The sequence below is a fragment of the Notamacropus eugenii genome, chromosome 1 (genome assembly GCF_028372415.1).
Source record: "Notamacropus eugenii isolate mMacEug1 chromosome 1, mMacEug1.pri_v2, whole genome shotgun sequence".
Taxonomy (NCBI): Eukaryota; Metazoa; Chordata; class Mammalia; order Diprotodontia; family Macropodidae; genus Notamacropus; species Notamacropus eugenii.
Window position 1 is genome coordinate 410,972,512 of NC_092872.1, and position 13,994 is coordinate 410,986,505.

Sequence of the window (13,994 nt, forward strand, 5' to 3'; positions counted from 1 at the left end):
TTTGTCCACTAATCTATTGGAGAATATTTTTTGGATACATAGGTGTGTATTTATGTGTGTGTGTATGTATGTATATGTATTTGCATATATACATAGATGTAGGTGTTTGTATGTGTGCATGTTCATATGTACATACGTGCACACACATATACATATATGTACACATATGTAGGTATGTATATAATTTATATTTGATACTGGGTTTATTTCCCCATTTGACTACTTCTCTTCTGATCCTAGTTGCGTTCATTTTGGTTGTACAGGAATGTTTTAATTTCCTCTTTTCAAAGTTATACATTTTATATTTTATAATGACCTCTGTCCTTTGGGTTAGAAAACATCAATTTAGGTGGGGAGAGGGTAGGGGGGAGGGAACCTATAACACTGGCTCCTGGAAAGGCAGAGATTGGTGCATCACTTGAACTCAGGAGTCCTGAGTTGTGGTAAGGCTAAAGACAATTGGGTGCCTGAACTAAAGTTTCACTGTTATAGTAAATTCCCAGGAAGAGTAAACCACTAGACTGAGGAGAAAAGCCTCTGTGCCCGTCAGCAGTGAGATTAGGTCTGTATTTCCAGCCTAGACAAGATAAGGAGATAAAAAATAATTATCAAAAATATTTTTAAAATTAAAAATAATTATGAAAAAGTGGATAGTTAGATATGTAGACATAGCTAAGTATCTATTGATCTATATATATGTATATGTAAACATATGTGTATATACATATATTCACACACATAATTAATAGCAACTGGTATAGCTTTAACAGGAACTGATAGGATGTATAAGCATGTACATATACACATATAATAAAATAATAATATAATTTTATCCTGTGATCATCAATATTAAGCTCAAGTATGCATTATGAATTTATTGTCAAATATATCATAATAATTGTTACTAACTGTTGCATAGCACTTACTGTGTTCCGGGTACTATGCTAAGCACTTTATAATTAATTTATTTGATCCTCACAATTACCCTGGGAGGTAAGTGCTATTATTATTCCCACTTTACAGATGAAGAAACTGAAGGTAAACAGAGGCCTAGTGATTTGCCCAGGGACACAGAGCCTAATGTCCCAGGTGACATTTGCACTTGCATCTTCTTAATTACAGACTCCAAATTCCATACCACCCCTCTATGCACTGCATCACCTAGAAGCCTGTAACTGGTATAAAATGTTTCTCTCTAATATTTGTCTTGTTTTCCATTTTTTCCAGTGGCTTTTTGTTTTGTTTTGTTTTTTAATCAAATAAGGCCTTAACTTACTGGAAATTTGTTTTCTGGTTTATTGAACCTTTGATTATTGAATTCCATGGTTTCTGTTTTTTTTTCTTTTTTAAAAATGAATTCCATTTATCTATTTCTCTACATTAAAAAATGTCTTCAGTAAGTCTTGCTTTATAATATGGTTTGAGGTCTAGAGCTGCTTCTCCCCATCCATTCCTACTTCCATCATTATTTCCCTTAATAGTCTAGATTTTTTACTTCTACAAATGAACTTTATAATCATCTCATCAAGTTATATAAAGAATCTTTTTGATCAATTGAGTAATGTAGCAATAAAATTACAAATTAATTTTGATAGCATTGCCATTTTTTTATTGTATTATTGGCACGCATGAGAATTGAGTACTCCTTCAGTTATTTAAATTGTTCTTTATTTTTATAAGGATAATTATTTTAGTTAATCTACACGAGTCTTTTTCTGCTTTGAATAAAGGTATATCCATTTGGGTCTGAGTTTTTTGTTTGCTCCTCCAAAATTGATTATTAATTTAATGCATTATAATATATAAAAGCTATATTTGCCTTTTTCCCATTTTTATATTTATTTGCATTTTCTCTGTGCCCTGATACATTATCAAAGGTTGTAAAAGTTCCAGCTTATGATAAGAAATATAGGTATTCTTTAGCATTTAGAAGATATCCCTTATCCTAAGACTGTATTACCAAGAGATCATAAAAATGGGAAAGGGTACAAAAATATTTATTGCAGCTCTCTTTGTGGTGTCCAAAAACTAGAAATCAAGGGGATGCCCATCAGTTGGGGAATGGCTGAATAAATTATGGTATATGAATGTAATGGAATACTATTGTACTATAAGAAATGATGAACAGGAACACTTCAGAGAGGCCTGGAAAGACTTATATGAACTGATGCTGAGTGAAAGGAGCAGAACCAGAACTTTGTACACAGCAACAACCACAGTGTGCAGGGAATTTTTCTAGTACACTTAGTAAGTACTTCATTGCAATGGAAGGACTTAAATAATTCCCAGTGGTCTCTTAAGGCAAAATGCCTTTCACATTCAGGGAAAGAGCTATGGAATTCAATGACAGAATGAAGCACATCATTTTCTTTTGTATTATGTTTTGGTTAGTTTAATGATTTTTCCCATTCATTTTAATTCTTCTATGCAATATGACTAAGTGAAAATGTATTTAATAGGAACGTATGTGTAGAACCTATATAAAACTGTAAGCCATCTCAAGGAGGGAGTGGGGAGGTAAGGGGTAAGGAAGGTAGGGAAGGAAAAATTCTAAGATATATGGAAATGATTGTAGAACCCTGAAAACAAATAAAATAATAAAAAAGAAGATACCCTTTAGCTGTAGTTTCTCCACAAATTTATTCAATTTCATACTTTTACTTTTGTTTGTCTGTTAGAATTATTGGAAACTGAGAGGATGACTGAAATCTTCTGCTATTATTTATTGTCTATCTTTGTTGTTGTTGTTTTTTGTAATTCATCTTGTTTTTCTCTTCATGAATTTAAATGCAAAGACATTTGAAGCAAAGAAATTTAACATTGATATTCTTATGTTGTACATGTTTCCTTTTAGCACAATGTGATTTTCAAGTTTATCTCTATGTTGTGAATTTTTGGTGTTTGCTTAATCTCACATTATTATTCCTTTTTTATATTCAATGTGATACATAGTAAATTTTATTTTAGCTCTTTATTTTTATCATGTGAATGTGTTTTTAGAAGAATTTCTTATAATCAGTTAATTGAGGCTTGATTTATCCAATTTATCACTCTTAATTTATTGGTTATTTTAAGGTTTTCCATTTGAATTTATAAGAGTTTAACTTATATTCTTCTCCAATGGACTTTAATATTTTTTTCCGAATTAAGACTATTCTTAGTCTTTCTCCATAAAGACAATATTTTGTCTCTTTAATTCATTTTTTAAATCTACTTTAAGACAACCCTCTTCCTATATGCTCTCTTCCTCTCATTATTAAGTCCCCCTTCTTACCCTATTATATTCCTCTCTTCAGTTTTGAAGCATCATTCATTCCTTTTCTTCAATTCTTCCCCTCCTTTTACTCTCAAGTTAAAATCTCCTTCCTTTCCTCTCCCTCAACTGTTTTTAATTTTCAAAGAATTTTCTCAAAATTGTATTTTTAAAAAGACTTTGCCTCATCTTCTTCATCCTCTTCTTAACTTTCATTCATTATTTCTTAGTCCTAATGCTTATTTATTATGTCTTCATTCTCTGTGTTCCTCATAGAATCAAAGCTTCTAAAGTTTTCTTCTTCTAAACAATGTCTATATTGTTGCCTCATAGATCTTGCATTCTCCCTTTTTTTGGTCATGTTTCACTCTTAGAAAAATCATTTCCTGCAGGAGAGAGATACGATAGAAATATTGCTTCATGGCCAAATTTTTTTGCGCCTCATTATTATACAAACCTTTTCTGCCTCCTTTCCTCCTCATGATTTGCTGTGAAATCTCCTGTCCTTTATAGATACCACTTTCCCCAAGTAGCTCTGATTACCCTTCTCCTGAAACAATGCTATACACGTAGGCACAACAGGATCTCAGATGTAGTTGTCTCTTTGAGTACCAATTTTCTGCAGATATAATGACTTATTAGTCATTTTTGTCTGATGGATTTCCCCAAATAACAGAGAAAGATGTAGACCTGAGGGCCTTTTTCCCTAAGCTAAAACCAAGTTCTTTACAGCAGGTCCAAGTTACTTTAAATATGAGCAGCCTAGGCGATCTTCTTCCTTCAATGTGACTGAAGTGGAGCAAAGGCAAGGCCACATGTCTAAACTGGACTCATTACAAGGAGGCAGATAGCCTGAGAGAAATCAGCCTACTCCTTTTCTATTGGGAGAAGAAAATGTAAAGGAGAGGGCCCTGCTGGCCATCTTTGCTCCATAGTGACACCTGCTGGCTGCATGTAAAATGGAGTCCCATCAGTGGGTGTCTGAGATTCCAGCTAATTAAACATTATGCATTTCGTTAATAGGGTGTCACAACACATGTCCATGTATGAGTCTTACATGTAATAGAAAGAATAGTGGAATTATTGTCAGAAGACCTAATGCTGTCATTTACCTGTTTTGAGACCTTGAGTTAGACCATTTCTTCTTTCTGGAACTGTTTCCTTCTCTTGACAATAGATTTAATAAAGTTATAACCTCATAGAACTAATATTTTTTAAAATATCCTTTCATATCAAATTCTATGATTCAACAACACTTTAGAATGCTTATGGGGCTGTAGACTTAGAAGAGATTTTAGGGAATATAAAATGAGAGAGGTAGACTAAATGATTTCTTAAGTACTTTTCTTCTAACCTCCATAATCTAATTTTGTTTTGCACATGAGAGAAGTTTTACTTATGAGTTTGTTTTACATATGAGAGAAGTTCCATATATGATGTCCAGAGATTGAGCTTTATACATGAAGAAGTGAAAGAATCAGGATTTGAAACCAAATACTGACTCCAAATCCATTTCCCTTCAGTCATGCTGAAAAGCACTTGGTGCCCATGAAGAATTCCATACTTTTCTATGTTTTTGTGATTATTACCTATTACCTGTTCACCTCTTAAAAATGAGAAAATTATGGATTTCAGGAGCTAAGCACATTGATAGAAGAAAAACATCCAACTTTGAAAACTCCTGCAGAGAATTATTTATTGAGCAAGAAAATCATCTAGTCGATCTCAAGTTACCATTGTTTTCAGCTCAGCCTAAGGCTAGAGGGCAACTTATGGTGTGTATTTCAACCCTATGCTGAGAAAATGATTGCAGAAGGAAATCTGTTGCTACTGTCCTGAGCGGGGATTCAGCATTTGCCAGTATTCTTTAAGGTCAGAGAATTATGGCTACCCCTGCAAAGAGAAGCATGTGATTAGTGAAGCAATACTTAAAGACATGTTATTTGTGGAAAGAATTGAAATTTTTTTATCTGTAGGGTTGGCAGGATGGTAATGAGAAATTGTCCATATTATCACATGTATACAATTATAAACTACATTCTTGGCACCAATTTTGTCACATATTGAACATATTTCCCATTACCCTGATGCTACAAATATGAACAAATATGATAAGGGAAAAAAGACATTCTTCTTTACCGTATTGCCCAAATGTTATTTTTACATATAACTGGGGGGCTGAGAGTACTAAATATAGAAAAGAAAAAGAAAAAAAGAATTATTGCACTTTAGTAAAGCACCATATTAAACCAAATAAGGTGCACTTTTCATCAAACATGTCAAGCAAAGTTTACATAAAACTTTATCATAGTTTATAGTAAGTGCTGTTTTTTCTGTATACTTATATTTATTTTCTGTTCAAAACTATCCATTTAGGAAAATATTTTCTATTCAAGGCTTGTCTATAGCCAGAGTAAAGGAGTAATTGTAGCTCCATATATTTTTATTATAGGCAAGCTTTCAGTCATTCATTATATAATTAGACAGGTAATAATTATTCCATATTGGCCTGAGATATGGTATAGATTTTAAAAGGGAATAATAATTTAATATGAAGGTAGGGAGAAGCCAACCCTGGACCAGGAAGGAAAATAAAGAATATTTGATAAGTCTAGAGAAAATGACAGAAACCTTGTAATTAAGGAACAAAGTGTCCATCCATTCATTCAATCAATAAATAAATGTTTATTAAGTGCCTACTATGTTCCAGGCTCCGTGCTAAGTGCTGGGGATACAAAAAAAGAGGCAAGGCAGAGCCAAGATGGCAAAGTAAAGGTAGGTACTTGCTCAAGTTTTCCCTAATTCCCCTCTAAATGACTTTCAAATAACGGCTCAAAATGAATCCTCAAGTGTTAGAACCAACAAAAGGATGAGATGAAACAACATTTGATTCCAAGACAACCTGAAAGGTCATTGATCTCACTGGGGTGAGTACAACAGTATAACACAAATTCTGCCTAGCAAGCCAGCAAGAAGCCTTGGGGGCAGCTTCCAGAGCTCTTAGCCCACAGATGGTAAGAGGATCAGACAAATGATCAGAAGGATAGGGACACTTTGCTGGCACTAGGTGCAGGACTTTGTAACAGTGTTCATACAGGATTACAGTTGCCGTCCCAAGGCAAGGAGAAGCATTAGCAAATTAGAGCATGTGGCCACAGGGAATCAGGGACCATGGTCACAATTTTAGGGCAGAAAAGAGAGATCATGGTTGTTCAGAGACTAGAACATAGGACAGGAGAGCAGAGACCACATCTCTCCTGAGATCATACCAACTTGGAAGAACTGGAAACTTAGAGATCTTCATAACTAGCCCAAACAACAGAAGCATAAAAAATCTGACATTTGGAACAACAACCCCTCCACCCTAGGAGCAGAGCCAAACATTCACAAAAAGTTAAAATTTAAAAGTGATATAGGCTGGAAAAAATGAACAAACAAACAAACAAAAAAGACACTGGCTATAGAAAGTTATTATGGGGTTAGGGAAGATCAACAAATTCAAACAAAATAAAAAATAGCTACATTCACAATCTCAAAGGAAAATGTGAATTGATTTTAGACTAAAACAATTCTTACACAAGATTTAGTAGCTTTGGCATTAAAGGATGAGAGGGCTTGAAATGTGATAATCTGGAGGGAAACGGAACTAGGATTACAACCAAGAATTACCGACCCAGCAAAACTGAGCATAATTCTTCTGGAGAATAATAATGGCTATTCACTGATGTGGAGGATTTCAAGCTTTCCTGACGAAAAGGCCACAACTAAAAAGGCAATTTGACTTTCAAATTCAAATCTCAATGAAAGCATAGAAAGGTAAACAGGAAAGGGAAATCATAAGGGACTTGATAAGTTTGCATTCTTACATGGGAGTGTGATTCTTATAATTCATAGGAACGTTCTCATTGTTATGGAAGATAAAAGGAGTATATATAGACAGAGGACATAGGTATGAGTTGAACATGAAGGAATAATGTCTAAAAATTTAAGAAATAAAACTAAGGGATGAGAGAAGAACATATTGAGAGGAAGGGAAAGAGACAAGAAAGGAAGGAAGGAAGGAAGGAAGGAAGGAAGGAAGGAAGGAAGGAAGGAAGGAAGGAAGGAAGGAAGGAAGGAACTGTGTTGCTCAACTGGTACTGGTCAATTGGGTCCCCCATGGGGCAACTCAGACTACTGACAGGTTGATGTTTGTCCTTCATTCTGGAAGAGGATCATGACATCAGGAAGGTGATGCCATGACTTGTAAGTGAACTGGATTTATATGAGGGAGAGTGGTGCAGAATCACCAGACTCACTTTATCCTCCAGAGCCATCTAGGTTCAGTGGCAAGATATCAATCAGGATGACAGGAAATGGCACTGGGTTCAGTGGGAGACCTTGGCTTTTTAAGCTAAAGTCTTTCCTAATTCTCACCTCTATTCTGTTTGTATGGTGAAGAGGAATGAACTGGATTAGGATGGGTGGAGAGAGGAAAAATGGAGAAAATTATCACACACAAATGGTATTCACAAGGAAGAGTTTATACAATGGGGAGGGCAAGGGAATAGGGAGTTACTGATACTTGAATCTCACTCTCATCTAAACTGCTAAAACAAGGGAAAAATATGTACACAAAACAAGTGAGAAGGACAAGAACATCAAAGGAATCAGTGAGGAAAAAAGTCGGGGTGGTGGCTATCAATACCAGATTTCAAACTATATTACAAAGCTATAATCATTAAAACAATTTGATACTGAGTAAGATATAGAGAAATTGATCAGAGGAATAGGTTAGGTATGCAAAATACAGAAGCAAAGAGCAAAAGAACGTATTGTTTGATTAAAGGTCTTAGCTATTGAGGCAAGAACAATCTTGTTTTTCAGAAGGTTCAGTCATATCCATCTCTCTGTCACCCTTTTTTTGAAGTTTTCTTGGTAAAGGTACTGGAGTGGTTTGCCATTTCATTCTCTGACTCATTTTACATATGAAGAACAAGAGCCAAACAGGGTTAAATAACTTGTTCACACAGCTAGTATCTGAGGTCAAAATTGAACTTAAGTCTTTATGACTCTAGGTCAGACACTGTCCACTACACCACCTTTGACATTGGATAATACACTAAAAATTAGAAATATTATCAATGATCAATACTGAGAAGCAAATGAGCACACTAGGATTGTACTTGATAAGCCCAAAGGTCCTAGCTATTAGGCAAGAACACACTATTTGACAAAAACTACTGGGAAAACTGGAAAGTAGTCTGGCAGAAACTAAGTATAGATCAACATCTCACACCTTATACAAGATAAGCTCAAAATGAGTACATGATATAAACAGAAAAAGTCATATAATAAGCACATTAGTAGAGTATAAAAGAAATTAGTTTTTAACTATGGATATGGAAAGAGTTTATGACTAAACAAGAGAGGGATAGATATTCACAAGAGGTAAAATGGATAATTTTAATTAAGCAAAACTGAAAAATTTTGTACAAGGGAAACAAATGCAATTAAAATTAGAATAAAAGAAAGAAATGGGGAAAACATTTGCATGTTTCTCTGACAGAGGTATCATTTTGAAGATGTGTAGAGAACTGAGTCAAATTTACAAGAAAAAGAGCCATTCTCCAAATGATAAATGGCCAAAAGATACAACTAGGAACCTTTCAGAGAATGAAACCCAATCTGTCAATAAACATATGAAGAAATGCTATAACCTAGTAATAATTAGAGAAGACCAAATTAAAACAACTCTGAGATCCCCACCTCACACCCATCATATTGGACAAAGAGAAAAAAATGAAAAATGACAAATACTCAAGATGATTTGTGAAAATAGGTAAACTAATACACTGTTGGTGCACCTGTGAAATAGTCTACCCATCCTGGAAAGCAATGTGGAACCATGACCAAAAAAGTAATAAAACTGCGTAAACCTCTTGACCCAGAAATATGGCTATTAGGTCTATAACTCAAAGTGATCAAAGGAAAAAGGCAGATGGCCCACTCATATAATCTATACATACATACATATACATCTTATTATGATGGTGAAAAATTGCAAACAGATGGGATGCCCAATAATTGAGGAATGGCTAAACAAGTTTATGGTATATGAATGTAATGAAATTCTACTATAACATTAAAAATGATACAGGGGGTGGCTTCAGAAAAACACAGGAATACATATGAACTGAGATAAAGTGAAATAAGAAGAACAAAAATAACATTTTTTTACAGTAACAGCAATATTGTGATAATAATCAATTTTGAAAGACTTGATAACTCTGACTAGAACAATGGCCAATCAGTTCAAAAGAACTCATGATAATGCATGCTCTATAACTCTAGATATAAAGCTAAGGGAATCAAGTGAAAATTAAAACATATTTTCATCTCTTTGTTTTTCTTTTTTGACATGGCTAATAATGGAGTTTACTTTTCCTGACTCTGCTTAAGGAACAGGTAAAAAGACGGTGAATTTCATAGGGTACCAAGAGTGAGAGCCCATGATAGGAGAACCAGAATTTCATTATCTTCCTCTCAAATTGGGGAGGGAAATGGGTGGCCCAGTCCTAGCCCAGTACAAAGCAATATAAGTAGGGATCTCACTTCCAACAATTTGTTCACATCTTGTTACTCACACAACAGCATTGCAGAAGGCACATTTGTTTGCATAAGTACGGTTATCAGATCCACAGTGAGGCATATATTCCATGGTACAGGCTGTTTGTTCTTCTCCTGGGCATTCAATCTGCATGTCCCTCCCCCCAAAATACATACATATATATTAGAGAATCATAGACACCTAAAATTAAAAGGGACATCAAAGGATATCAGAGGTCAAGCCACCCACCACAGGAATCAACTTTATGAGATCCTCAACATATAGTCATTCTCAATCTGCTTAAACACTCTAGTGACAGAGGTTAACTACACCTCAAGGCATCTAGTTCCATTACTGGGTAGTTTTAATTATTAGCACTTTCCTCCTTGTATTGATCCAGAATCTGAATCCCTGTAACTTCTATATATTTCTCTTAGTTTTTCCCTCTGAGACCAACTAGAGAAAGCATAACATCAGTATCACCATTACCACCACGACCACCATCATTGCCATTAAATTAATATTTCTGTAATTCTTACTATTTGCTAAGTACTATGCTAAGCACTTCATAAATACTGCCTCATTTGATCCTCACAGCAATCCTTACAGGTAAGCACTACTGTTATCCACATTTTAAAGATTAAGAAACTGAGGCAAAGACAGATTGGGTAACTTCTCCAAGGTTGCACTTCAAGGCCATATATGAACTTAGTTTTTCCTGAGTACAGACCTGGCACCCTACTCACTGTGTCACCTCACTGTAGCATTTTAAGGTTTTCAAAGTGCATCATCATTCTGTCCTCACAGAAGCACTAAGACAGGTTCTATCAGTATCCTTATATTATGAAGGAGGAAACAGAGACAAACAAAGCTTACACCCAGGGTCACACTGGTAATAAGTGTCTAAGATAGTATTTGAACTCATTTCTTCCTGGTGCCAGGTTCACTGAGACAATCATAATGTACCAAGTAAGTCTTCTCTACACTAAATGTCTCCCACTCTTTCATATGTCTTATGACATGATTTTGAGTTCTAGTTTGACTGTTCCACAACTTACTTGTTATGTGATATAATCCTCTGCTAAATAAGTCAGGCTGATTGTCAGGTAACAGACTACATTTATTACCATTTTATACTCAATGTACTCTACTCTTTCCAGAATAGTACTACTTGCAAGACCTTATGTGGATCCATCTCAGTGGTGTAATGAGGCACTGAAGAACACTTCAAGAGAAAAATGACTTTAAAGAATATATTTAGTAGTGAAATTAGGTCAAGAACAAGAGCTTCCAATACTGAATTCAGAGAGAAAATTCAAGGAATACATAGTGGAGAATCTCCACTGTGATCGGTGATTCTGAAAGAGAGAATGGCAAATTTATAACACAAAAATGCACCAATGGAAGAAAATCTGAGATGAGAAATAAGCAAAAAACTGAACACTAACAGTACAAATGAATTCACAACAAACGAAAGAAACTGAACTTGAAAGAATGCACTTGATAGGCTTCGCAGAAAAAACAGAATACCTAAAACCAAGCCAAATCAAACACCAACTAACTAAAGAAACAAAATCTTGTGTAATATGTATCAGGAAATACTACAAAGTATTTAAATATTTTGCAATAACAAGATCAGTAACAGAAACTTCTTCCATTCATCAAGTATTTTAAGGAGGAAAAAGTTCTTTTGCCGCTTATTTACTCTGAAAATTATTTGGGCAAGTAACTTATTTCAGTTTTACCATCCTTTAAAAATAATTAAATAGACAAAAACCCCAGATACATAAATAAATGAAATCACTCATGGATTAAAGAATACAGTTATCATTCCTATTTTACAGTTGAGGAAAATGAAACTCAGAAATTGAATGCAAGTCATTCTGTTCAGATACCACTAGGAATTTTTACTTTTTTTTTTCTTGTAAAATTTTATTTCTTTTACTCTTCACAGGTCTTCTTTACTCCATCATACTAATGCACATTCATGATGGGGAACTGCAATAGTAAGCACACATTCTGTGAATTGGATGGGACCTTAGAGAATAAAGTTTGAATGCTAATAGAAACATACTATTTTTCAAATTTTATTTATTGTTTCTTTTACAACATGACTAATATGGGAATATATTTTGCATGACTGTACATACATAACCTATATCAAATTGCTTGCTGTCTCAGGGAGAGAGGAGTGAATGGGAGAGAGAGAAATTATTTAAAAGTTAAAATTTTTTCAAAAAAGATGTTAAAAAGTACCTTTATATGTAATTGGGAAAAATATCCAAAAATAAATGCATCTTTGCCTCCTTATTTTCTCCCTATTCCTTAAGTTCCCCTTAAATTTTTAGTTGTTCAAGTCCTTTTTATCCTTTGATAAATAATTTTTCTTTCTTTTCCCCTACGAACAATTTCTTTACTTTTTTCAAGGGCTTATGTACATGAGACAATTAATTTTATTATTCAGTTTTCTGTTTTTGTAAAATTTAAATTTATTTATTTTTAGTTTTCAGCATATGCTTCCATAAGATTTTAAGTTCGAAATCCCCGCCCCCATTTTTCCCCTCCCCACCACCCTGAGATGGCAAGCATTATGATTACCTCTTCCTCTGGTCTGCCGTCCCTTCTCTCACCACCCCCACTCTTATTCCCTTCCTCTTTTCTTGTTGAACAAGAAGGATTTCTATGCCCTGTTGCCTGTATATCTTTTTTCCCAGTTTTATGTAAAAACAATTTCTAGTATTTGTTTTTAAAACTTTGAGGTCCAAATTCTCTCCCTTCTTCCCTTCCCATCACGTCCATTGAGAAAGCAAGGGATTCAATATAGTTTATACATGTGTAGTTATGCAAAACACCTTCACACTAGTCATTTTGTGAAGAGCTAACTATTTCCCTCCATTCTATCCTGGCCTGCAATTATTCTATTTTTCTTCTTTGATTCTGCCCCTTTTCCAAAGAGTTTGCTTCTGATGATCCCATCTCCCAATGTGCTCTCCCTTCTATCATCTTCCCTTCTCTTATCCTCTTTCCCCCTATTTTCTTGTAGGGTAAGATACTCAATTGAGTGTGAGTGTATGATTATCTCCTCAAGCCAAATCTGATGAGAGTAAGGTTCACTCATCCTTCTCACCTCCCCTTTCTTCCCCTCCATTGTAAAATGTCTTTTTCTCTTTGATATGAGATAATTTACCCCATTCTATCTCTCCCTTTCTACTTCTCCTAATATATTCCTCTCTCATCCCTTGATTTTACTTTTTAGATATAATCTTTTCATATTCAATTCACCCTATGCCCTCTGTCTATCCATGCATCTATCTATCTGTCTGTCTGTCTATCAGACTGTCTATCTATATTTCCTCCAAGTACCCTAACACAAAGCAAGATCTCATAAGTTCCACCTATCATCTTTCCACGTAGGAATGTAAACAGTTCAACTTCCATAAGTCCCTTTCCTGTTTACCTTTTCATGACTCTTTTGATTCTTGTATTGGAAAGTCAAATTTTCTATTCAGTTCTGATCTTTCCACCAAGAATGTTTTAAAATCCTCTATTTCACTGAATGTCCATTCCTTTCCCTGAAGGATTAAAGTCAGTTTTGATGGGTAGGTGATTCTTTGTATTAATCCTTGTTCCTCTGACCTCCAGAATATCATATTCCAAGCCCTTCTATCCCTTAATGTAGAATCTGCTAGATCTTGTGTTATCCTGATTGTATTTCCACAATACGAGAATTGTTTCTTTCTAGCTGCTTGCAACGTTTTCTCCTTGACCAGGGAACTCTGGGATTTGGCTACAATATTCCTAGGAGTTTTGCTTTTAAGATTACTTTCCAGAGCTGATGGGAGGATTCTTTCAATTTCTATTTTATCCTCTGGTTCTACAATATCAGAGCAGTTTTCTTTGATAATGTCCTGAAAGATGATGTCTAGGATCTTTTTTTGATAATGGCTTTCAAGTAGTCCAGTAATTTTTAAATTATTTCTCCTGGGTCCATTTTCTCAGTCAGTGTTTTTTTCAAAAAATTATTTCACCTTATCTCTCATTTTTTTTCATTCTTTTGGTTCTGTTTATAGTTTCTTGATTTCTCATAAAGTCTCATAAAGTCATTAGCTTCCATTTGCTCCATTATAATTTTGAATTTTCATCAGTGGACCT

At 34.6% G+C, this 13,994-nt stretch overlaps 1 protein-coding gene across 4 annotated transcripts in view; it reads right to left on the reverse strand.

Moving 5' to 3' along the window:
* Positions 1-4,923: 4,923 nt before the first annotated feature.
* Positions 4,924-13,994, reverse strand: part of LOC140518703 (ovomucoid-like) — a 30,836-nt gene continuing 21,765 nt past the window's right edge. For all 4 annotated transcript variants that reach the window (XM_072631050.1, XM_072631049.1, XM_072631048.1 and 1 more), the window contains 2 exons: positions 9,880-9,989; positions 4,924-5,146 (listed from right to left, as the gene is read on the reverse strand). In XM_072631050.1, coding sequence (XP_072487151.1) covers positions 5,101-5,146; positions 9,880-9,989 — 156 coding nt within the window. In that variant the 3' untranslated portion in view covers positions 4,924-5,100. The remainder of the gene's footprint in view (positions 5,147-9,879; positions 9,990-13,994) is intronic.